The 26913-nt window shown below is 36.6% G+C and overlaps 1 protein-coding gene across 1 annotated transcript in view; it reads left to right on the top strand.

Moving 5' to 3' along the window:
• The window catches only part of ITPR2 (inositol 1,4,5-trisphosphate receptor type 2), a 404038-nt gene that overhangs the window by 316613 nt on the left and 60512 nt on the right, over nt 1–26913 (top strand). The window contains exons 46-52 of the mRNA XM_087814750.1: nt 542–649; nt 4561–4753; nt 7095–7220; nt 15105–15280; nt 20497–20661; nt 24160–24355; nt 26406–26498. Of these exons, the coding sequence (XP_087670876.1) occupies nt 542–649; nt 4561–4753; nt 7095–7220; nt 15105–15280; nt 20497–20661; nt 24160–24355; nt 26406–26498 (1057 nt within the window). The remainder of the gene's footprint in view (nt 1–541; nt 650–4560; nt 4754–7094; nt 7221–15104; nt 15281–20496; nt 20662–24159; nt 24356–26405; nt 26499–26913) is intronic.

Raw genomic sequence — 26913 nt, forward strand, 5'->3', positions numbered from 1 at the left:
GAAGCAGAGGAGTTTAGTACAAACTTGATTAGATGCCATAAGAGAAACTCTTCTGAGGTACAGATACCTATTTATGTGTTTGTAAGAAGCCGACATTTATATTGGTACCATATGCACTAGACTATCACACTGTTGACCAAGTTGTTTTACATGTGCATGTAGTTTAAATTTATTATAGGAAATATCAATTATATATTACTGGGATTTCCTTTTTCCTGGCACAATTATGCATTTATGGAAGATATAAATTTAATCAACAAATACCAATTGAGCACCTGCTCTGGACAAGACATTGTTTTTTCATGCTAAGAACATATATATTTTCAAATAAAAGTATAAGGTTGATGTAATAATAGCTGATCCTTGTGATTTCATTTTTTATGTCTTTTGAGTAGATATGCTTTCCTGGAATGTAATTAATTTCCATGAACCCCAGAACTGTGAGGCTATGTGTACAAATGGACAAAGTAATTTCAAAGTTTGTCTCCAGGAAAGGGAGGGAAGAGATCTAAAGCATTTTTTCCACTCTTTTTCTCTCTAGTTGGCCCGTCACAACAAATTATTACAGCAGATGCTCAAACCGGGATCAGATCCAGATGATGGAGATGAAGCCTTAAAGTATTATGCCAACCACACCGCACAGATTGAGGTAACTATTCTTTCTTGAAAGGGGCCAACTGTGAAAAGATATATTTACTTTCTGTTTCAGACCTTTTTCATAATTATTTCCCAGAACAACAAAGCAAAAATGATATAAACTGTAAAAGTATATACTAAAAGGTGAGATGTGAAGAGCAATATATAAAAATTTGAGGTGCACATTTTTCAAAGTGGTCTTTATTTTTTGACCAGTACTATATTTAAGTTTTCTTTGGTAATTAATAAGGTTAATTAATAAGGTAATTTTTGTTCTGTTTTTTTGGTTTTTTTTTGTCATGGAGGCAATCATTGCAGAGCAGTGATGTTTTAGAGAAAAGAATATTATAATAGAAGTTAAGAAAAGGTTTCTTGCCCGGCCAGCGTGGCTCAGCGGTTGAGCATCAACCTGTCAAGGTTTGATTCCCTGTCAGGGCACATGCCCGGGTTGTGGGCTCGATCCCCAGTGGGGGGCATACAGGAGGCAGCCGATCAGTGACTCTCTCATTATTGATGTTTCTATCTCTCCCTTTCTTTTCCTCTCTCTGAAATCAATAAAGACATTTTTTTAAAAAATATTTCTTTTTAAAAACTCTAGAAGGCTTATTAAAATAGAGATCTCTGTGTAAGAAAGTATTCAAAAGTGTAAGAACCCAGAAGGCACTAATAAAATTTTCATATCAATAGCATAAACTTGGAATGGTTTGGCAGTTTCCATGTTCACTATGCAACATTTGTCCCCCACCCTCATAAATGAGACATTCTTGAACGGCCGGTGGCAGGTCAGGAGGCATGGGTCAACACAGACTTATCATTATGTGTTGTGAGACCCATCTGGCTGCCATTTACCAGCTATGGTGTCACTTTGACACTAGTTGACAGGGCTAATTAGGCAGAAGTGGTAGAGTGGTTGACGCTTGTCATTAGTAATTTACATTCAAACATTCATTCTCTTTGGCAGATATATTTTAGTTTTCAGCAGAGCCCAGGATGAGCATCACTACTATTAACTTTCAAGATGTATAATCGCTGTACCTTATTGTTTACTATTGCCAGACCTTTGGAATAATGAACATTATGACCTTATGTCACAAAACGGATCCCTTGCTAATATTTATAAACATCTATAATACTCTAGCTTTTGTGGGCAACTTGACCTAATGGAAACCATGAGCTGGACCAACAGCAAAGCATTGCTTACTGCATCAGGTCCTTACACACCGGGAGGCTGGCAAAGTAAGGAAGCTGGAGAAATTGATACAGATAGATCGTCCAATCACCAAGGTTCTGAGAAAGGTCCCAGAAGCCAAAGTACAAAGCTAGGTGGTTAGAAGAGATTAGGAATAGCAGATAGAGTGGGAAAGCCAGTACCTGTGAGATGGGGGATATTGTTGAAGTTGGACTTCTATTGGTTTCCCAGCAGTGAGGAAAGATTTAGCTGTAAATACATAAATTTGGTAAATATCTACCAATTCTCATGCTCATTCAAAGAGACCACCTTATATGACCTGCTCAGAGAGGCCAACACCTTCTTTCTTCACACATTCGTTAATTTCATCACACCATGCTACAGAAGTGGGATCATTCTGTTAGTTTAACATGTACTATTGCTTCTCATGTGTCACTTGTCCCCTGCTTGAGGCAGGGACTGGTCGTGATCATCTTTGTATTTCCAGAACTATATCTGGGATATAACTATAATAATGAATATTGTTGAAAATAATAGTTTGTCTATAAGTTATAGACTCAGAGATCCTGGGAAACAGGAAAGGCCTTATGGATTACCTGGTCTACTCACCCATCCAAGGAGGAATTGCTTTATAATAATTCTCTTCCTGCTTTCAGTTCTTCCTGTGATAAAGATCTCACTACTTCAGAAGGGAACCGATCCAATTTGGAACTCTAATAATTAGAAAAAACTTTTTTGATAAAAAGTGCACACTAGCCCACTTTAATATTTATAGCACTGTTCAGAGTATTTGCTCGCCTGTCAACACGATAGCTTGGCTCTAACATTGAAGAACCGTCATGATTACTAAACTACAAGCTCATAGATCAGGGTTTATGTTGTTTTTTTACTTTGAATTCCCCAGAGCTCCTCAACTAAGGACTGAGTAAGCATTTGTTGAATAAATGTATTGAAAGAATTATCTATCATTGGCTTTTGACAGTTAACACATTCCCCTTTCCTTCAATAATCCCTCCAGTTTATCCATGCCCCTTGTAAAATGTGACAACAGCCAGAATCAGACATATCATCAAGGGGCTGAGTAACTTGGCTTATAATAATCAAGATACTATTTCTTAAATGCACCCTAAGATTGTTGTGTAGCTGTTTGACATGGTTGGATCAGGTAAACCTTCCCGCCCCTCCCCCGTAGTTGCCTATCATACCAAATTGGTTCGATTCTTCTTTTGTGAAACTGATTTTTAACATCTATATTCAGGAATTTTTACTCACCACTACTAAATTTCATCTTATTTCATGATAGCATTGTAGAATGTAGTTTGCATATGTAACATATCATTTAGGACAGCTTCAGTTACAAATAACAGAATACTAGGCTGATTGTTGTCTAAACAATAAAAATCTTTTATTTTCCCACTTAATGGGAAGTCTGGAGATACCAGTGGTTCAGTAATGATTCAGTGGTTCAATAATGTCTTCACATGCAGGCCTTTCCCACCTTTCTGCTTTGCCTTCTTTGTTATGCTGGTGATGTCTCACCTCATGGCTGTAAAGTGGCTGCCAATGTCTCAGGCATCATGCCCTTACACTGCCCTTTGTTCTAAGCAGGAACAAAGAGGATCCAGGCAAAAAAAGTACTTTTGTGTTCAATATTTGGGTTTTTTGGGTTATTATTTTATTGGTCTCAAAGGCTGTCTGTCTTTTCGGGGGACAAAATCTTTCCCGAAATCTGCCCCCCCCAGGATATTTCTCCATATGCCTCATTTTCCAGAGCTAAGTCACGTCCTCACCAACATACCATCAGTGGCGAAGGGAAATAGGCGACTCTTCTGGCTTAGACCAGTCTTGATTCATTCTTGAAGGTTGGGCAGACTATATAAATATGAGCCTTGAGTTTTGGTTTACACAGACCCTTGTTACATAGTAAAACTGTCTGAAAATATTCAGCCTGTTTTTTTTAATCTAACATTAAATTGTCACAAATACCAAATAAGGAAAGTTCAAAATAATGAATATTTACATATAGGTATATGCTAGAATGAATATTATACATACAAAAATTATGTTTTGCCATGAATAGGAAAACATTTCAATGCTATAAAGCACCTTTCTCTGACATCTTGTTGAGCATGCAGTTTGTTTCCCCTCCGCCCTCTTTAGTAAGGACAGGCTAAGAACAAGGTGAGGTATGCCAAGGGTTGGGCATGAGGTGACTAGCCAGTCACTTGCTAATTAACACCCTCTTAATCCTCTCTTGTACTACATGAAAATAAAAATGGGGTTCGTGTTAATCCAGAAAGAATAAAGATTTTCACTTTTGTTATTTATAACAAAGTGTCATATTTATGATACTCTAGTTAATTTCTCTTCCTTAAAGAGAAAAATTGTAAAATAGTACAGTAAAGGACTATCTTGGATTCTTCAAGCTGGCATATTTTCTTCATTAACTGAATTCATAAAATGTCTTTAATAAACTTGTGCTAAAAACAAAAAATACACTTAAGACTGAGATGACTAAAGGCTAAAAGCACATGTATCCATGTGTAATACATATAAGTTCTTGGGTTAATTACACATGGTCACAGACAGTAGGGTGGTGAAGGCCTGGGGTGGGGTGGGGCAGGATCTGGGTGGAGGGGAGAAGTGGGGGGGAAGGGGGGGACATCTATAATACTCTCAACAGTAAAGATTAAAAAATAAAAATAAATAAAGCACATGTTAATTAATGTTTTCAGATTGTTCGGCATGACAGGACTATGGAGCAAATAGTTTTTCCTGTTCCCAATATATGTGAATACCTTACTCGAGAGTCCAAGTGCCGTGTGTTCAATACAACTGAGAGGGACGAGCAGGGAAGTAAAGTGAATGACTTTTTCCAGCAAACAGAAGACCTCTACAATGAAATGAAGTGGCAGAAGAAAATCAGGAGTAAGTACAATAAACTAAAATGGTGAGTTCGGGCGTGATGGTAGATAAATTGGTACTTTGGGACACATGACACTATTTAAATTGGTGTTTCATTTCTTGCCATCTGATATTGCTGAAATCACTTATAGGCTTAAGAGTGTAAGCTCAGTCTCCCGCTGGAGCTGAGACACCTGCGGCTTAATGAAAACAGAAACCTCTGACTTATTAGATCGTCCTCTAGTGCTGATCCTATAGTTTTATAAATATTATGAAAGACAAGGTTGCAGTTGTATGTTTCAACTGTTGAACAGCTGCAGGTTTGAAGTCCCCGAATAGGCCCTAACTGGTCTTAACACCCAGTGAATGGGGTGGAGAGACGCTGGCACCAGCTCGCTCGTCCTTTCTTGTCTTAGGATCATATGATGGAGCCGGTTGTTTCATGTCTTTCTGAAGTCAGTCGTTCTTTCTTTCCCCATATCTGTGCATCGCCAAATCAAACTAAAAATCTTGTGGACATTTCTAATTTGAAAGTTAAAAATGAGCAGAATATAATTCCCACGATCTGTTTCTCAGGGCCTCCAGTCTATTTGGAAATACTCAATTTTAAAATTAAAAATATTGAAAAATTAAAATAAAATTGCATTTTCCCAGATAAATAATTATCATGAGCTTTTAACAAAAATTGATAGGAAACTCTTGATTAGGTCTTTTCTGTTTTGGGGAAGTTTTCCAGATGAGCAGGCATGTATGTTCTCAATATCCCCATTCAACATTGCTTCATCATTCTGGTTCTGTAGGAATTTTAATGATTGTGGTTTTTGAATTTGAGTGGAGCCTGAGACACACCGTTTTTGAAGATAAGGTGATGGCACGCATTGTCAGATTTCCTAGCAGAATATTTGAAAAAATAAAGAAATTCCTCTCACATAGCATTTTACCATGTAGAGTCTTATGGGATTCAGAGAAAATTTTGGCTGTCCAGAATACACATGAATACTTGACATTTTTATTTGGAACATTTGACAAACATACATTTGTATCCTTGCCAAAAGGTAAATTGAATAATGAACTAATGTTTGTGGAGTCTGTGCTTTTTTGGATAAATACTTTGTCATTTATTAAAAAAAAATCTTAAAATAACTTCTAATGTACATTTTACTTTTAAAAATTGGAAGTACTTCATTGTGAGGTTATAGACAGAACCTAATTCATTTAATGGATCCATTACCAATGTCTGCATCAACATCTTCTAATTTTATCTTAATATTCTACTTTTTAAAATGAGGACTCCTAATTCAGGAATGATGGAGATGCTGTTGTTTACTATTTATGATACATTAGTCAGCTTAATGCCCTGGTTAATCATAGCCCATTCCAGTGTCAAAATGCTCCATTACAAGAGAAGAAGGCGCTATGTCTTAAAGGGTGGTATAGCTTATAAGTAAGCAACAGACAGCAGGGACTGGAATTTACAGAAAATAATTTGAAAAGTTTATAGTTTTTATTGAAAATTGATGTGCTCCCCCCCCCAATTAATTCCATGTTAAGCTAGAGAATGGATAAGACCTGAAGAAGTCACGTGGTCAAGCTTGTAAGCATTACGTGTCTGTTCAGCTTCTTCAGAGTGGTAGAAAGAACTGATTTTTGGTTAATGTAAATTGTATGCATTAGATGCATTTGCTATTTCCTTTCTGATGGCAAATCCCTTTGTCATTTGTGGGTGGTTCTCATTGTATCTTTCACTTTCTTCTGCTGTTACAAACCCAGCAAGTTCTTCAGAAGCATGAATGTTTAAAACTTAGATAATATTATAAATCACTAGTTCCAGGAAGTGGTACTGTGCCATGCTGTTAAGTTTCAGAGTTTCAGGTAACTATGTCATAGGAATTTTCATCAGAGAAATATCTGTGCCTGGGTTTGGGGGTTTTTTATTTGACTTTAAGGCATTGGAGTGGGACAAATGTATCAATTTTACTCAGTTACATAGCAGTGTATACTATTCCATTAAGGAAGGCTCAGGCTCAGGCAGCTGCTAAACTGTCTTTCCTCTAATCTACCCTAGGGATGTATCAGAGAGAATTTTTACAGAATCACTTTTCCTGTCCACCTTTAGCAATTGCAAAATTACACACCCTTCTACAGTGGATTAGGTGTGAGTTGGCTAAAGGATAAACAAGGAATCAGAAAACTCCTTTATGGTATTGATTATAAAGTTTCTGAAATAAGGCATATTAGGTGTTTAAATATGCTTCCCACTAGTTTACAAAGATGCATTTAGTCAAATGTTATTTCAGTAGGGCCTGATGTGTTGAAACCAAAATTTATTTTTCTGTTCTGCCCCTTTGCACGTCTTCCTTACTAGATAACCCTGCGCTGTTCTGGTTCTCGAGGCACATCTCTCTCTGGGGGAGCATTTCCTTCAACTTGGCTGTGTTCATCAATCTAGCCGTTGCTCTCTTCTACCCATTTGGGGACGATGGAGATGAAGGCAAGTGATTGTCTTTCTTTAAATGATAAATATTTTAAAGTTCTAAAATAATACTCTTAAGGTGTTTCTTAACTATTTAGAGCTTCAAAATAATAATGATTTAATTCCTGTTAAATAGGTTTTTCTGTATTCAGTGGGAGTAGAGAATTATGGTAAGTGGAGTAGGCAGAGAAAAATGGTCAATAAAAATGTTATTTTTCAGAAAGCTTATCTACAGAAGAACTATTAGAGCTAATTATATACTGATAAGTAAAGCACCGGAAAAAATTATTATTTCTACCTATTATTACCAAAACCATTTTTATACTTTATCATCTCAATTATATAACTATATGGAAAAATTAAGGGTTTATGCCAAAATATTCATTGTGATTACTTTAAATAGTGGAATTTACATTTTACTCTCTTCTCTTTGCTTTCTGTCTTGTCTAAGGTTTCTATAATGTGCATACATGGAATCTGAAAAAAATTAAAAACGAATAAGACAGTATACAAAATATAATATAATAATAGAGAATATCTCAGATCTCAGAGTAAAAGGTTAACTCTTGTTTCTAGACTAAGACTTCCCTACCTGAATGATTGACTCTGAAATTAAAATTATTAAACTAATACATGAAGTTTTACAAAAGCAAAGATGATAAATCTCATTTTAAATGAAATGGGAAGTATAGGAGAAATATTCTAAAGGGTGGGGCAGTGGAAATTAAGTTTTGTTTAAGTCTGGCAAAGTGAAACTTGGTTATTAGCTTGGGATACAATCAGGAAACTAACTTTGGAATGTGTGTAGAAAGAATGGCTCGTAGGAAAAGATGCGAGATATCAGCAAATAATAACCACGAGGTGCTTGCATCTCTCATCTGTTCATAGTATTATTGTGAGAGTTGAATGAGATGTCATGAGTAAAGCATTTAGAATAGTGCCTGGTAAGCATTCAATAAAACTTAGTTTTTGATACTGTTACAAGGTAAATATTAATACTACAAAGGGAGACCCAATGAAAAGGATGGTGTGACGGGAACAACAGGTGTTTAAATCTGTTGAGATGAACTGGAGGTGAGCAGGAAGGGAAACAGGATCCCAGAAGTAATTTGCTCTTGTAAAGTTCCATTAAGATAACAGGTATCAAAGTCCTAACATTTAGGTATAATGATCACGAATAAAGTTTGACCTTTTGGGAGGCATGCCAGTGCTAAATGAAGAATATGTGGCAGTGGAGCAGATGTGTGAGTTAAATAGCAGTGAAAAACGTAGCCAGTATCTGGTCACCCCTCGTGGGGAAGGTGCAAGTGCAACGGGAAGTGAACACAGCTTGCTCTTCATTTGTTCACTCTCGTTCAGTGCTGGCAGCCTTCCTGGCACAGAAGAATGTGACTTTTACAAGGAGAGAAGTCAGCTTGGAATGATAAATTAGTATCATCTGCAGACAATGCTAAGAGTAAATTATAGATGCATAAAGCCTAGATATGGAATCAATTCTGGAAATGGTCTAATAGCAAACCCTCATTTGACAGATAAAGAGATGGAGGCCCAGAGAGGCTAAAAAATGGCAGATCGCAGAGTAGAAGGTTCACTCTTTGGTTCCAACCCAGGACTTTTCTACATGGATGATTGGGTTGGAAGCATAGCAGAAAGATAACAAATCTTGATGCACAACATAATTTTTCCTGAGTTCCATTCCATGATATTTCTTTTTTTTTTTTAAATATATCTTTATTGATTTCAGAGAGAGGAAAGGAGAGGGAGAGAGAAAGACAGAAACATCAATGATGAGAAAGTCATTGATTGAGCCCGCAACCCGGGCATGTGCCCTGACCGGGAATCGAACCCTGATCGCCTGGATCCCAGGTCGATGCTCAACCGCTGAGCCACGCCCGGCCGGGCCCATTCCATGATATTTCTTACTTGACCACCAGAGCCTCTGCTGCCACCTATTGAACAGGAAATGTAATGGTGATGGGTAATGCCACACCTGAAGACATCTACTTTTGACTCATTCAGGAGAAAGTAGAATGCCTGGTGCTTTTTTAATGGTTACCTGACTAACAACAGAATAATAATATTGATCGTAATACTATCAGCTGATGATATTTGCCAGTCAGATTGGGTTAGGCAAAATGCTAAGCACTTCACATACATAGTTTCTTTTAATCTTCCTGACAGTCCTGCAAATAAGCAGGATAAGTCTTTATCATATGGGTAAAGAATCTGAAGCTTAGTAATATTTCCCAGTAGCTGGCAAGTGGAACCCAGAAGTAAGTATTTTTGAACATGCTCCCAGGGTACTGCTGATACGACTGGTACTTGAACAGGAACTTGAAACCACATATATAGTGACATTTACAGTAAGGCTCTAGCCTCAGAAAGAAATAGGACTAACGAAAGCAAGACTGGAAACCATGGTGCTTTGTCATCAGGGGCAGATGCAGACTTCACTCTTCAAAAGGGACTGAACAGAAGTTAACAGTAGTCAGCGAGATGGAGGTTCAGTCTTAGGCCTCTGGGTGTGGGGGTGGTGCTAAGAGGGAAAGGAAGACATGAGCTGCAATTTTGGCAATCTGGAATCCCAAGGTTATATTTGGGTAATCTCATTATGCTTCTAGATGAGTTATTTAATTATGACTCAATGCATAAGGTTAGATTTTTGTTCAGGAGTAGCTGAGTCTCTAACCTGCAGATACACGCTGCGCATAGCTAGGAAGGTTGAGGAAACATAGTTAAGACTGATGCGTACACTTGGCCGTCAGAACTGGCCGCAGAATTCTGAGCTGGATCTGCATGTTCTCTAATGCCACATTTTGTTGGACATGCGCTCAATGGCTACTTGCAGGAGCGTTTTGAGGCAACTTAAAGATAAATTAGTTGATCACTAAGATTCTTTCCAAAGAAAGTGCTAAAGATTTTAAATAAAATGAAGACACGACAAAGAACGCAGCATCCAAATTGAAAGGTCTCCCTGAAAATCTGAAAATTTTGACAGAAAAAAAAAAAGTATTGACAGTAATGCATAATAGCCTATAGAATAAAATAAAAATCCAGGAGTCCATGTTGATAGAAGAAAAAAACTATTCCTTACAATGGTATTCTAATTAATTTGTCATACATCACAGAATCATCGCTGGATTCTAAAATTAATAAGTAAGTGTTAGATGAAAACTATAATGATAAACAGGATATTGGCATAGTCTTAAAGTATTTCCCTACAACATAGTTATTCATTACTAAAGAAAAATTAGTAACTTTAAAGTAGAGAAATCACTTTAAGTGATCAGTGTTTTTGTTTTTGTTTTAATTTATCTTTATTGATTTCAGAGAGAGGAAGGGAGACCGAGAGAGATATAGAAACATCAGTGATGAGAGTCATTGATCGGCCGCCTCCTGCACGCCCCCTACTGGGGATCAAGCCCAAAACCTGGGCATGTGCCCTGACTGGGAATCAAACCCTGATTGCCTAGATCCTAGGTCTACTCTCAACCGCTGAGCCACACCGGCTGGGCGCAAGTGATCAATGTTAATGTCACCAGTAATGAGACTCAGCAACATTGGGTGCTTCTTGATATGATGCCCTGACAAGGACATGGCATCATTTGCCAAAAGTGCATAAACTGAGAATATTTCAGACAACCCCAAATGAGGGCCATTTTACAAAATAATTGACCAGTATTCTTCAAGCTTATGAAAGACAAAGAAAGATTGAAATTCCCAATTACTATGCATGGATGCAAAAGTTGGACAGTGAAGAAGGCTGATAGGAAAAGAATTGACTTATTCAAATACGGTGTTGGAGGAAAGCTCTGCAAATACCCTGGGCCACCAGAGAGATGAACAAGTGGGTCCTACAGCAAATTAATCCTGAAACCTTGCTGGAGGCAGAAATGACAAAACTGAAGCTGTCCTACTTCGGGCACATCATGAGAAGGCAGGGTTCTTTGGAATAGACAATAATGCTGGAAAAAAATAGAAGACAGCAGGAAAGAGGAAGATAGGTTGACCGCATAAAAGAAGCCATAGGCATGAGTCTACAGGAGCTGAGCACATTGTGGACACACTCATTCATAGCATTGCCAGGAGTTGGAGTTGATTCAACAACATGTAACACACACACACTCTAAATTAAAAGAAACTGAAAAAACATGAAAGCTAAATGCAATGTGTGATCCTGGCCCAGAAAAAGAACATTAATTGGGCAATTGATGAGCTTTGAATAAGATAAAATAGATTAGATAAAATTAATATCATATTAATTTCCTGATACTGATCATTGTGATGTGATTATGTAAGGTGTTGCTATTTGGGGAATCTAGGTGAAGGGTATATGAGAACTTTGTATTATATTTGCAACTGGTTACATAAGTATGAAAGAGTTTTGAAATGAACTTTAAAAAAAATAAATATCAGTAGTTTGTCCAATCCTGAGGTCCCTAGATTCTGGATATAGAAGTTGATCATTAAATGACCTGGTGAATCCTTGGCCAAAAAAAGGTGAAATGGGCCACCTTTCCCAGCCCCAGACCCTCATACAAGCTGCACCAGGGTCACTGTGGCCGGTGAGGAGGTGAGGACAGAGGAGCTGGCAGAAGGAATGGGCTGTGTATGCTCTCCAAGCATGTTTTCCAGCTTGGTCACTTGTGAGCTACTGGGGATTGCTTGTGCCAGATATCTGGTTCACACTGGGTTATAATATTAACTGAGAGAGTAGTCTCCCTTCAACCAGGGCAGCAATTAAAGGGAGATACTTAAGAGAAAGGTGATTCTCAGGGGATCATCTTATCAGGCACTCCACCCTCCCACCCATGTACAGATAATCTCCTTTCATTGCCAGGCTTTGAGGAGCTCTGTTTTAATTTATTCAGGAATCCAGGCCTTATTTGTGTGGCTGTAGGTTTGGATTTGGGTGTTTTGGTTTTTTTTAATTTGGTTAATTGGTTTATTTGTTTAACATATGTTTCTCTAAAAGAGAAGCATGTGCTGAAGTTGATGTATGAGGCTAAGCTGGGCGTGGCTGAAGCAGCAGCTGTTGATGCTAGGAAATCTCCTAGCTGTTCGTCCAGAAGCTGAACATTTTCATGCCAGCTGCCCATGCCCAGTTTGGCAAAGACAGACTAGGTACTAGAGTAAATTGCTGTTGAGGGGAATTCTTATATCCAGATAGCATCTAATTTTTTAAAAATCATGTTCGAATGTTGGGTGTAGTTCTTTTTTTCCTTGAGTGCTTTGTATTAAAGAAAATATGTTTTCAAGGTGATTTGGATGCATTCAACTTAATAACAACCATTTGATGGGAGTGCGGCTATGTGCCAGGCACTATGCTAGGCCCTAGAGATACAAAGTTTGGCAAAGCTGTCCTTGTCTTCAAGAAGCTCATGGTCTAGTTAAGGAATGAAGAAAGGAGTAAAGCACAATAGTAAGGACCACCCATGGATTTATGGATGGATGTCTACTTTAGTTGCACTGAGGTAAAGGAAACAGAAAAGTCTTATGAGCATATGTGGGAGGCAGAGGATCAGAGAGAGACTTGGAAGAAAGAAGCAGCATGTTCCGTACAGCAAACTATAAACAAGTCAGTGTGAGGTAGACAGGAGATTTCCATTATGTGAATTGAATCGAGGTCTCTAATTTTGCTATTTGAATTTTCTTTTTAGAGGACACACTTCATACTTCCTAAGATCTAAAAATGTATAGAATGAATTCTAAATATTTTTCATTATAAAAGCAATACATGCTCATTATAGAAAATTGATACAAATATAAATTAAGTAGAGAAGGCAATCCCCCCCTTCCTACCCTCACAGGGTAAAATTGGTTTTGACAGTCTGTACTATCTTCTCTAGGGTTTGTCTGGGAATTTTTATTTATTTATTTTTATAGCATTAAATCTTCAGCTAGAAACCAATATGATTATTTTTACAAAATATGATTATAAATTATCAGTTGTCAATTGACAATACTGTAAATTAATAGCTATTTTATATAACTTTTAAGTTTATTTATTGATTCTCAAATACATATTTAGCATTTAAATATGTTCCAGGTACCATGATAAATGCTATGTGAGTTCTTTCACCAAAGAGATCAAATACTCAGTTTTAAGCACATGGTTATAATTTCTTGTTTAATCAAAAGGAAATCTCAGCAAGCCAGATACTGTCTGACAAGAGTAAGTCAAGATGTGGTTAGCTGATCAGGCATTAATGACAATGTACAGTATGACTATTAGTGCCAAAGCTGAGACTTTTAAAATAAGAGTATCACAGAGAATCACTGCTTATAAATTATACTGGAGTCCAATGGCTGACTAATAGTTGTTAAATGTGTAAAGATGTTGGCAGTTTCAGAGTGAAGCTCCACAGCTCAGGGAATTTATAACTGGAGATTTAGTTACTTAAAGCAAGCTCACAAATTATTTTGGTTTATTCATCAAATATTTATTTATTTGGTTTAATCAACAAATATTTATTTGTAACTGCATGCCAGGCACTGGGATAGATCCAGAAATGGTCCCCACCCTACAGAGCTTTGTTTTGATGGCATCCTGAGAAGCTGGATAGAAAGTCAAAGGCATTATTCTCTGTATGGCACTGTGAGATCTGTGAAGTCAGGGCAGTTGGTGGTCAGGCTATGTTTTGTAGACACTCAGTGCTTCCAAGCCAATATCATAATAAACATGAGTTGGGTATCCATTTTGTTAGTTTTGCCAGAGGACAGGAATTGGAGGTAATTTCCAGAGCAATTTACCCCTTTTCTTTCTTCATCTTCCAAGTAATCTTATCAGATCATAAATTTGGTGACGGGGCAGATCAGATCTCTCTTCCCAACTTTCTTTCATCACTGCTTGCTTTAAGAGATAACACAATAAGAACAAACATTGCAAAAATAAACACGTCTAAACCAATGCTGTTTGCTTTCTGACTTTTTGTTTTTAATGTCTAACAGGCTCTTCCTACCTACTTTTGATCTTTCAGCACTCGCTGTGAACTGAAGGCTTACACAGAATTCATTGCAGGAATCCAGATAATCCCATGGTTTGGATGATAATACTAAAGCTCTGCACGCCACAGCCCTTGTGGTGTTTTGCATGCAGAAGTTAATTTTATAAATAATAAAAAGAGGTGTGGCCAAAAGAAGCAACTAGTAGAAAATCTCCCTTTTGTTATTTCCCCTCCGACTTCATCAACCTGTCCACGTTTGAGGTTTCAGCGCTGGTCTAATCAGCCCAAGACTGTTGGCCCTTCATTTACTTCTGCAAGCCCGGCCCCGCGGGACGTGATCTTCAGAGGGGGATTCCTTGAATCCACATGTCAGTGCAAACACCAATGAGTTGTACTTCTTTTTAACAGAAATATATTTTTAAACCCCTTTTGGGCCAATTTCAAGAGCAATTTTGTTTGTAATAGAGTTCATTTCTAAAACATTTAGAACTTTTGTTTCTGATTATTTAAATAGCTCAACATTTTTTTAAGAACTCGAATTGGCCTTCAAATGTGTACATGCATACATAGTCATGTACATTCATACACCTATACACACACACGTGTGTTTTACCAGTGAAAGCTTGTGTCTATTTTATTAAAGACTGGATATTCTACGTTCTGAATTCTTTAGAGGAATCTATAATATAGAAACTTGATAATAATAGAACCTGACAAAGTACAAGTTCAATGGAAGAATTTCAGATTTCACATGATTTAGCTATACATTTAATGCTTATTAATCATAACTTTTGAATTAAGGTTCCCAAGTGGGATACTTCTATCAGAAGTATTTAGCATATATAACTCCTGTAGGAGGCAAAAATGAAGAACTCTCAGACTTAACAGAAAGAGCATAACTAGTGAGTATGTAAGCAGCCTGAAATTAATCCCAGACTTCTTTCATATTTTACAGGTACACTTTCTCCGTTGTTCTCAGTTCTTCTTTGGATAGCAGTTGCAATCTGCACGTCTATGCTGTTTTTCTTCTCCAAGCCTGTGGGTATTCGGCCATTTCTTGTGTCAGTAATGCTCAGATCAATATACACAATAGGTCTTGGGCCTACATTAATACTTCTTGGTGCAGCTAATGTAAGTACTTTGTACTGTTATAGATTAATTAAAAGTGTACTAAATGTAAAAATTTAACTATGGGCTTTAATTCATGTATACACAGTAAATTCTAAATGATTGTGAATCCAAATTAACCGGAATTTAATTTATACATCCTTAATTTTGAAAGAAAGAAATTACATCCTTAATATTTAATTTAAAAATTTTTTTAAAAGCCGATTCTATCCTCACCAAGTTGTCGAGATCAGTTGAGAAGATTAGTGTGAAGATATAGGGGACAATAACTGATAATAATATCATAGCGATAATGTCTACTGTTTACCAAGTTCCTAATACGTGAAGTACAATTTAATTGTAAAATGTTGCTATCGTGATCATAAAAATGTTTGTATTTTGGCCCACAGAGAGTTGTTTCTGGACTCAGTGTCTTTCATAGTGTGGAACAAATGCAGAAAGTCCGTTTTTTGGAAAAGGAATCAAGTGGGAGGAAAGAACTTCAGTCTGGGTTCTGAGTACTTAGTCTTATCAGTTTCTATTTATTACTATATTTCATTTTCATCATCTTCTTTCTAAAAACTGAGGTTTTCCTTAAATTACAACTAGTTTCTCTATCTTGTTACAGGAGTCATCTCAATATTTGAGATATTTCAAAAGATTCCAATGTTTTTCTCTGTTATAAAGTGTATCTTATAACCCAGTACTATTTTCTTCCCACCCTCAGTATATTTTTAGTTATTGGTAATGGATAATAACATTTTATTTTGGCAAATATAAACACACATCTTATAAATTTAGGGTCACTTAATTTTTTTCATACCATTAAAATTATTTATAAATCTCATTTTAATAAGATAATATTTATAGTCATATGGATGTTATATAATCTGTGTAACCATTTTTAGATATTTTTTCCATTTTTAGATATTTTAGATATTTTTAACAATAAATAATGATTGTTTCTATTTTTAGATATTTTTAACAATAAATAATAATTCACTACATACCTGTGAAAGATCTTCTGATACCTTCTAAAGACTTGTCATCTACAGTGTTGTTTTTTCCTTTCTAAGAGTGTCTAGAAATGTGTAATTTTTTTTTTTTTTAATTCTTTGGGTTTTTTTGTTTGTTTGTTTTAGTTTATTTAAAATATTACAAATGTGTTTTTATCTCCCCGATGACCCGTTCCACCCCATCCCACCCCATCCCACCTCTCCTCCCCAGTCCCTCTCCCCACCATCGTCCATGTCCCTGGGTTGTGCATATATGCATATAAATTCTTTGGTTACTCTCTCCCCCTCCACCCCCCCCCGCCCTCCTCCCTCCCTCTGACATTCATCAGTCTCATCTATGCTTCCATGTGTGTAATTTATTTAATGGCATTTATAAATCATTTTCATTTTTACAATCGTAACGTGAAAATGTTTCCTTATTCTTGGACTTGGTCTCACCATTTTGCAGAGGTAAAGCCAATGGAGCTTAGCAGCGAGCTGTCTGTTAATAATAAACCCCAGCGTTCAGATTTAATAGCGCCTTGCCCTTAGTTACTTACCTGCAGGTAGTTTCCTAGGAGGGCTCATGATACTGCTAATCTAGAAGGGTGAGTCCCAGCATGTGTTCATTTAACATACACAGATGCAGTTATAGATTCTGGATCAAAACCGTCATCCCTCCTCTCAGTCTCTCTCTCTCTGATGTGTGTGCAGCACTCCCCCCCCCACACACACACACACTGTTTCTCACAGAGAACGGCTCCGGTGCTGGGGGAAGCTGGCATGCGGCAGGTTTAGTAAGAGACACTACAGTTTACGCCACTCTTGTTTACTGTACTGTTTTGCAGGAAATTTAAAACATTTCCAGGGTGATTTTCGCTACGTGAGAATTGTGCCTTAGGCTTTAACCAGAGAACCTTATTCTGCCTAAGATGTAATGCCAATGAAATGGAGATCGTTTTAATCAAATCATCTCATTTTTAGCAAGAAGGTTGATGGAAATACAGTCATATAGTTACAGTATAGTTCAAAACAATAATTCAGTTTTACTTCTCAATAAATAGTAGATAATTTTTTTGTAATAATTTTTTCCTGGAATATAGGTCATTTTTTTCCCATAGGGACAATGTAAGATGGGGATAGAATTTCTGATCGGGGACATAGAACCAAATCAGACACAAAGGATAATATAAAAGGCAGCTGTCAATTTCTGCGATTACATAAAATAATAAAATGGAAAGGACATCACATAGAATTCTAGAGCTCCGAGGAACCTTAAGGATTATTCATGCCTAGGAATCTCATTTTAGAGACGGACATGCAGCACCCTATTGAGACCAGGAGGATTCTGTAAAGAAACTGGTGACAGAGCCAAGACTGGAACCCAGGTGGCCCACCTTCCAGCCCAGGGTCTTTCCACTGTACTGCAGTGTTAAAGTCCTGCAAAGACGTTTTTATTACCTTGTCCAGTTCCCACACTCTCTACTCATTGTTGCCCTTGCCGTAGAAAAATGATTGCGTGCATGTGGTGTTGACAAATGAAGGACTGATTAGACAGCACCAAGTAAGTCATGACACAAGAAGGGAGAATGTTTCTGCAGCATCTTCGTTCTCTGCATAAGTATTCCCAACTTTCCTAGAAAATGCTTTATCAAAACAATGTATAAATTTCAGCGTCATGGCATGGGAAAAACCACAGTTCAACTTCTTTCCTACCCAGTCATTTATTCTTGTGTTTATTTCTCCTTGGTATGAACACTTCAAGCAAGAGGATAATTTCTGTGTTCCTGATCTCCACAGAAAGGTGGATGCCACTCCCAGCATTAGCTCCACCTCACTTTAAGGCTTAGTCAAGGGAACAGGGACATATCCATCAACATCTAGCCCTAGGTCAAGATTTTTAAAAAAGTCAGTCTGAAAACATAAGGCAAACTTTTATTTTTTATGCAAAAAGAGTGAAAGAAATGTGTCCTTGCTTTTGCATTGAGAACTGAAATGTATTGCTCTTTTGAGAATTCGATTTCAATGCATCACTTTTCCTCAGTGTAAATGACTTATAAATAAATAGTTTTCCTGCATTACTTTTTTTATGAATCAGTTTAGGAAAGCAGAGATCAGGAAACAATATAAATAATTTGTCTTAATCATATCATTCATCCTTCTGAAAAGTCACGATTCCAATTTTTTTTTTTAATATGTATAATTTTTATTTTTGTTTAAAGTATTACAGATGTCCCTTTTTCTCCCCAATGACCCATTCCCCCCCTGTTCCTTCCCCCTCGCCAGTCACTCTCCCCACCATTGTCCGTGTCCTTGGGTTGTGCATATATGCATATAAATTCTTTGGTTACTCTCTCCCCCTCCACCCCCTCTCCCCCCTCTCTCTGACATTCGTCAGTCTCATCTATGCTTCCATGTCATTGAATCTATTCTGCTTGTCAGTTTATTAAGGTCTTTAGATTCCACGTATAAGCGAGATAGAACTTCTTCTTTCTATTTCATATTGATAAGCTATAGTGGGTTAATCAAGGTAGTTTAAATTGAAACAATAGTCACTCCAAACAAAACAGAATAATATTTAGGAAAACGCTGAATGTTAATACTTTACCCAGATATTCTACTTTTCACCATTTTCATAATGTTTATTTTCAAATAGTACATTTATATCAGCACCTTGTATATAATTTCTGAGTTTTAAAATGATGACTTCTTATAATATTAAACTTGCTCTTGGCTATTGAATATAAAGACAGCTATTCCACTGTAGCTATATTCAATAATTATCTATAAAGATGTGATAATGAAACATAAATAGGGAAGTCTTACATAGACTTCACTATGTTTGACATTATTCAAATTGTTAACAAGATAATGAAAGAATTGATAACATTGATCGTTGGAGAGGATAGTTAATTAGCAGGGAGAAAATTGAGAAAAGGTTTGAACCTTTTAGCTGCTGCGTTGTTACTTGGCTTGGCTGTCCTCATAGCGCGCAGTGGTAGCCCATTTCTCATTTTATCTTCATCGATTTGGACTTCAGAAAGTTGAAGGAAAAGATTTTTCCATCCTCACATAGTTCACTGTTGCCTCAAAGTGTTCTGCTGCTTCTTATGTTACTTAAAATCCTTTCATAAGGCAATTTTTTCATATATAGTGAAAAAAATCAACAATGTTGTAAAGAGCAACCTTTCCCCCAGAGTTAGATTTTGACATATAAAGACAAATATGGTGCTAACAGATAATGTAAAGAACTCAGAGAACAATTTGGAAAAGCAAACTGAAATTTCAAAATCTGTAATTCTTTCCTTGGCGACAAAGAGGCAAAACTGGTTCTTGAGTTTATAAATAATGTAGTGATTCTAGAACCAAATAGATGGCACTAGGTTTATGATAACTGTGTACTTTGGAAATCATTGCACAGACACTGTTATTGCTAAAGACTCTCAGTATAAATTTCTGTATTCTAAAGTTATGCCACATTATTGGCGATGTTAAATATAGTTTTAGTATAAATACTCTACATGGTATCAATCATAATAAACACTCCAAAATGTTTATTGAACTTACCATACATAGAGCTTAGAAAATATCTGCACACATTATATTTATTTTAATCTAGATATATAAGTATACTTATAATTTTTATGTATTTAAAGTAAGTGAAATGCAAAAATAATTTTAATAGCTTATTTGTTTAAAATAACACTCAGTAGAGAAAGCCCATGGTAAAAAAAAATAGTCAAGGACATATCTCTGGATATTTTCTGAAGACATTTGTCTGTTACGTTTCTAGTATAATAAATTATTTCAGTATGGAAAACATAATGAGTGGTATTTAAAGAGTTGTCTTAAGTGCTTCCTATGCTTTATGAACTCCTTAATCCTCTGAATGGCTCTATGAGTTGGGGATTCCTTTATTCCAGTTTTTCAGAAGAAACCATCAAGGCTGCAGTTGCACGACTCAGGTCACGGCAGAAGGAGTGGGAGCGCCGAGGTTTTAATTCAGGTCCAGGTCATTCGCATAACTTCATCATTCTCTGCTGTTTTTCTGTAACTGCAGAGGATGCTGGTTCTGCCTGTATTATGTTTACATGCAGATTTGTAAGCAGTGCTGAAAAATTACGCAATGAAAAATCACGAAAGAAAACCACAGACTTGTGAACAATAGGTTTTGTCAGTGACCTGTTATTTATGGGTGTTTTGGGATAAATAAGACAGTAAAATCTCATTTTTTCCTCCCTTTAGCTTTGTAATAAAATCGTATTTCTGGTGAGCTTTGTCGGAAACCGTGGCACGTTCACCCGAGGGTACCGAGCGGTCATCCTGGACATGGCCTTTCTCTACCACGTGGCATATGTCCTGGTGTGCATGCTGGGCCTCTTTGTCCATGAATTCTTCTATAGCTTCCTGGTGAGTACATCTCTGTGTGGACAATCACCGCTGGGAAAAATGCACAATGCTGCTTCTGATGCTTCTTCCTTTGATTTTTTTTTTTTTTTAAAGCAGGGCCTGACATTTAGGACAAATTATGTTATTTTTAGAATTTCCTAGGCAAAGCATGAATTGTTATTATTTTTAGTCTTTTTCTCTGAGAAACTACATATGTGGTGGAATTCTTTATTTCCTCTCTGAGAAGGAACCAATGTGTCCACCCTTGACCCAGGACTCATAGAGCAGGCTGCTTTTGGTTTCAGCCAAATCATATGTCCCTTTACATTTAGAGATTCTCCAAAAGAGTGTGTGAGAAAAAAAAAATGGGGACATACTTCCTTGGTACTGGAATCATTACATTTCATTTTCAGTGCCAAATAGTAAGTGTATCTTTAGAGTGACATATAAGTAAAATGAGGGGGAAAACTGCCAACCTAGCAAGAAGACAATGAACTGTTTTAAGTAGTCTTACAGTTTCAGATTTAATTCATTAAATAGATTTTCAGATATCTTCTACATATTTTTGGTATGTTTGTGGTTTTTTTTTTAATGTGTTTTTATTGATTTAAGAGAGAAGAAGAGAGAGGAAAAGAGAGAGAGAAATATAAATGATGAGAGTCATCATTGATCGGCTGCCTCCTGCACCCCCCTCCTGGGGATCGAGCTCGAAACCTGGGCGTATACCCCGACCTGGAATCCACCCGTGACCTCCTGGTTCAGAGGTTGACGCTCAACCACTGAGCCTCACGCACCCGACTATGGTTTTGTTTTTTTGTTTGTTTGGTTTTGGTTTTTTATTTTTTTGCTGGCTATCAGTTCTTCCTCATACATATATGTTTTATGGCCATAAGCCAGGAGAGGAGTCTGTATAAATATATGATGTTTTGAAACTTGAAGCACTACCAGGTTAGCATCATGCATAGGAGCAATTTATTTATTTCTCTGGCCCAGAGTTGATATGCAGGAGAGAGCACTGCCCAGTAAAATTATTCCTGAAAACAAGCTGAAGATCTAAAACATGCTGACCCAGTTTGCTCGCCTCCTGTTTCCCTGTTATGTTCTCTAGCACACCCATGTATGAAGACCAAAAAAACCTAATTTTCCATTTTACTCTCAAACACTTGAAAGAGCCACAGTGAAGAGTAGATTTGTCCCATATGTTTAGATTAAAACTTATCTTCTAAGCAGTTAATTAGATCATTCACCAATCAAAAGAAAATTTTTTTTTCTGTTTCATGGATCCAAATGAATTCCCTTTGCTCTGATTCACCTGAAAAATTCCATTTTTAAAAATCTGCCTGTGACATACAAAGTTGGGCAAAAGTAGATTTATAGTTATTTGTATGAAAACAAAGTTAATAATAATAATACAACAATAAACTCTGTTTGTGTACTCACAACTGTAAACCTACTTTTCCCCACCCTGTATAAAGTCCTATGGTACCTAGCACTTTAACCTGGCTGTAATTTGTGCTTCCACTTTCTTGTCTATAAAATGGATAGTGAGAGTATGGGAGACTAGTATCTTTAAGATACATTAAAACGATCATGTGAAATGATGTATGTAAATCTTTAAGTTTTCCAAGTAAATGTATTTGACAGAATAAAGGTGCATTTGAATGATTATATGAGTTATTAATAGTAGTGTTACTTTAACTTATGCTACTTAACCTTATTTTTTAGTTTTATTTTCCTCTTTTAACTTTCAAATCTTACAGTAGTGATGCTAATTTGTTTTCATTGGGTTGGTTATGGAAAGGAGATAGTCCCTTTTGATGTTTAGAGTACTAGAAGGAGATTGTAATGGGCATAACAACAAAATGGAATTTAAACATATTTTAAAAATATTTTTATATTTAAAAATTATATGAATATGCATTCCTGGTTTTATCCACAAATGTCAGTCATGTATTCAGAATAATAAAAACCACACTCTAGATTTTCCTTTTAGAAATGAATAGAAAGAACCATCAACCTGACCAGTGTCAACACCTGCATTCTCAAGACTCTGATTCCAAGAGAATAGGATGGGGCCCAGGAATATGCAATTTTTACAAGCATCCCATGGGCTTCTGAAGGCTATATACCTTCAGAAACTATCCAGAAGTGACCTAGAGCCCATTGTCAGACCTTTTCTTTAAGCCACTACTGAGTTAAAATTTAGAAAAATCTCCTTATGTCAGCTAACGACTTAAATAAGTTTAAGCCAGAGTGTCGATAATTTGGAAGTTGAATTTGCATTAGTTAATTTGCCTGTACTGAGGAATATTGACTTCATCTAGAGTTTGCTGCTCCCTTCAGCAGGTAGATAGCAAAATAAACATACTCTTTTTTTGTATTTTACCATCATAAAATAACAGTTTCCTAAGGTGAGCAAACAAGTTAATAACTTTACAGCAATTATTTGCAAGGCTGCAATTAGATTGGAAAGTAACTGTATGTATGACCCTCAGTACTCGGAAAAACAGAGTACAAGGCCCTGGTGGTTCTAAGAGGATGTAGGACACTGGTAATTGATCGTTTCAACCAGTTTAGAAATTCTAATCACTACCCACTGATGGCAGAAGGCAGACCTCAATTATTCCAATTTTTAAAACACTCTTTATTTCCAAACAGGTATTTATGCCTTTTTAAAGTGAATGTTAAATTATTGCTTTACACCAGCTTTTGATGATAAAACACGTACTTGCTAATGTATAATTTCAACTTTTTACAGAGCAATAAATAAAAGTGCTTTCATTGTTGACTGCAGATAGCAAACACACACCTAGGTTCTTGACTAGTGTATAGATTTTCTACCAATAAGCACATAATGGAGAATTACCCATTAGAGGAAGTGAATTAGCAAAATTGTATATTATATTTCTGTTTGCAAAAGTATATACTAACGTAATGTGTTTTGCCCTCATTATACCCCTTTATTAAGGAAAGATGTTTACATTTCTCAAATATTTAAAAATTTTTTACCTTTTCTATTACAACAGGCTCATAAAATTGTTCTCATAGTTTCACCTCTAATCCCTTGATTAAACAGTACATTTAATGAACCTGTCAATTATTCATCACTTAGGTGAACCTAATTCAGCATTCTCACTTGAGTCATTTTACATATTCCAGAAGCAACTGCAGGATATCAGTAAAACTAAAAATAAGGAAGAAGTAGCTAAGTTGGTTTAAGTATAATACTGTAATTTTTCTAAATTCGAGTTTGAAGCTGTGCTATTTCATGTCTTACACGATTGCAGTTACGCGGCTTACAGAACCACCAGCTGCACATCGCGTGTTGTGTTAGGGTTCTCTTTACTGAAACACAGTTTATCAGCACTTTCCAGCTGGGCAGCAACATAGATATTTCGGTTGATTTGTAAGGCGTCATTTAGGTTATTTCTTCACAGATACCCTAGAACGGCTTGCATCTGTGCTTGTAATGGCCTTTCTGTTGACTCATCTTTTGCCCCTTTGCGTTTTTTTTGGTAGCTTTTCGATTTGGTGTACAGAGAAGAGACCCTGCTGAACGTGATCAAAAGCGTCACCCGCAACGGCCGCTCCATCATCCTGACGGCGGTGCTGGCGCTCATCCTGGTCTACCTCTTCTCCATCGTGGGCTTCCTCTTCCTCAAGGACGACTTCACCATGGAGGTGGACAGGCTGAGGAACAGGACGCCCGGCGCAGGTGCCCGGGGGCCCTGGATGACGCTGGGATTTGTAGGCAGCTTGTTAAGAGGGTTACAGATAAACGCTAATGGACGACAGGCTTTCTTTCATCCCTTTGAAAACATGCCTGGTTCCCTAGGAGCCCGCTGAAACACCTTTAGGCTGCGTTAGCTGTCACTATGTGTAGGAGTAGGCCTTCGCAATAAGGACATTTCAGTGAAGTTTCAGTGATGACTATATTCCAGAACACTGTCAACAGCTTCAGTGCAGGGGAATAGCTTTGGGGTGCTTTCCCTCCCTCTTTTTCCCTCTCTCCCAAGAACATATGGCATCATTTACAACCACTATTCTATACATATTTGCTCACAGTACATTATACTATACTGAAATAATTGAAAACAATAAATGCTTTGTCTTGAAACCATCATATAGTAAGAAATTTGGTATATAAAAAAATACTCAAAATATTGTGAGTAAGGAGCTCAATCCATTAGTATGTGGCCATCAGAGTTTCTGTACAATATTTATTTTTTGGTTTGCTGACTGGTTGGACATCATATATTTATGCTCACTGTGATTCTGTAGTGTGAGGCCTTGTTCTTTCCATCTTATTTTTAAATTTCTACTTATTATGCTTTCTAAAGATTTCTTTTTACTGGTTTCCTACCTTTCGTTGTTTTGGTTAAGTTTCTTTGTTACTCTTTTTCTTCCTCTTCGACTTTGCTGAAAAGAAATCATAGTTCTGCACTTTGCTGTTAGTTTCTGTGGGTGATTGTGCTGCCTGTGGGTTGTTGGGAATGGAAATCACAAAATGACTCACTCTCTCCTCAAGCCATTAAATTTAAAGGTATGACTTAATTAGTAGTGCCTTACAAACCATATTCTTTCTTGCCTTTAAACATTTTTAAATTATTAAACTAATGATATTTGGTAGTATCTTTCTTAGGACATGGGATAATTAAGGGATATTTAGATCTTTTATTAAGTCTAAGTGATCAAAGCACAAAAATAGAAGGATCATAGATCGAAAGCTGTTAAACTTGAGACTGAATTTCATACCTAAGCATTAGTCTTGATTCACAGGAACATGAAATATTTTGTGTTACTGCATTTCTTATTCCTGAAATGTTACTTTTCCCAGAGTTTTACAGGTGTAAATAATTGGAGGAAAAGCTTGTATATTTCTAAATACCCTCTAAACTCCCTTTTACTAAACTGTCTGTGACTCATAAACTACCTATTCTCAAAACTCTTCAAGTTTTAATTATTTATGAGGCATGAACACAATACAGGGTGAGTCTGAAGCTGAAGCATCATAATTCCTGAATTCATATGTGTCCAATAGTTATTGTTTATCAACCTAGTAGAAAACATTTTTAATTGTGTTATTAATAAAGGAAGTTAGTGTCATTATGTTATGAATACAAATATCTTCCTTAGAAATATAAAAATATATTTTTTTACTTACAAAATAGGCAACAACATCCTAAAATGTCAAGATCTTTATTATAAGTATTTATGCATATTTATGTAAAAAGTTGTTAAATAAGAGAAAGCTTTAAATACTATGAATCTAGCATATGAGAACAGCTAACAAAATTAATCCCTTTATTCTTCATACATTGAAAGTTTTTGTTTCATAGACTGAGAGTGCATAACCATGTCCTGGGAAAAATACCCTCATTGACATAATATTTTTAGTTTACTTCAGGGCCATATATTGTGTCTGTTGATACAGGGCATAAAGTTTATTCTTTCAGGCATGGAACACTCTTTACTCCCAAGGTTGAGTGAAATTATTGAGGATGACACACCTAGGTGGTTGAGGTCTACAGTATTATTAATACTTTTCAGCTAGGTGTAAAAGGCTTTTTAGTTGATTGGTTCATGAACCTATTCTCTATTTTTAAAATTGCTTCAACAGGCAAAACTCCGCAGCGTTTCAGACTCACTTAACTAAAAGACTTTTGGAACACAGCTAAGTCAGAGCAGTCGTGCTTTTGTAATTGTATGTTCATTTCTTGTCGTTCGCATATTTGTCTCTATACCATATCCTTCTTTGTTCTCAGGAAGTAACGACATTCCTACTATGACTTTCACTTCAATGATGGGAACATGTCACAAGGAAAACTGCTCACCCACGATATCAGCTTCAAATACAGGTCTGTAAAAATGACTCCAGAACAGTATGAACTTGATACTTCTGCAGTTATGCTCTAGGAATTTCATGGTGGTTTGAAATAGAAGAATGGAGGGTGAAAGAACCCAGAAGTTTCAAACTAGAGAAAGGATTCCCAAATCTGCCATTCTGTATCCCCACCCTGTTCCTTCTGTTGTTTCTATTCATGAGAATTTATCAAACTTACCCTGTCGTACATGCTGTTAAAAATTCTACCACCATATTGCAAACTCACACCACACTTGCAAGACCCTTTTAATTGTATATCCTTTAGCAAAGAATCTGGAAATGCATGGGCTTAGAATTCAGAAGTCTTGGTTATAACCTTGAGCTCGCTGCTTTCTGGCTGTTTGTCTTAGATGTTATGCAAATTCCATGGACTTTGTTTGGATGGTTTG

This window comes from Miniopterus natalensis, chromosome 2, assembly GCF_054644295.1.
Source record: "Miniopterus natalensis isolate mMinNat1 chromosome 2, mMinNat1.hap1, whole genome shotgun sequence".
Lineage (NCBI taxonomy): Eukaryota > Metazoa > Chordata > Mammalia > Chiroptera > Miniopteridae > Miniopterus > Miniopterus natalensis.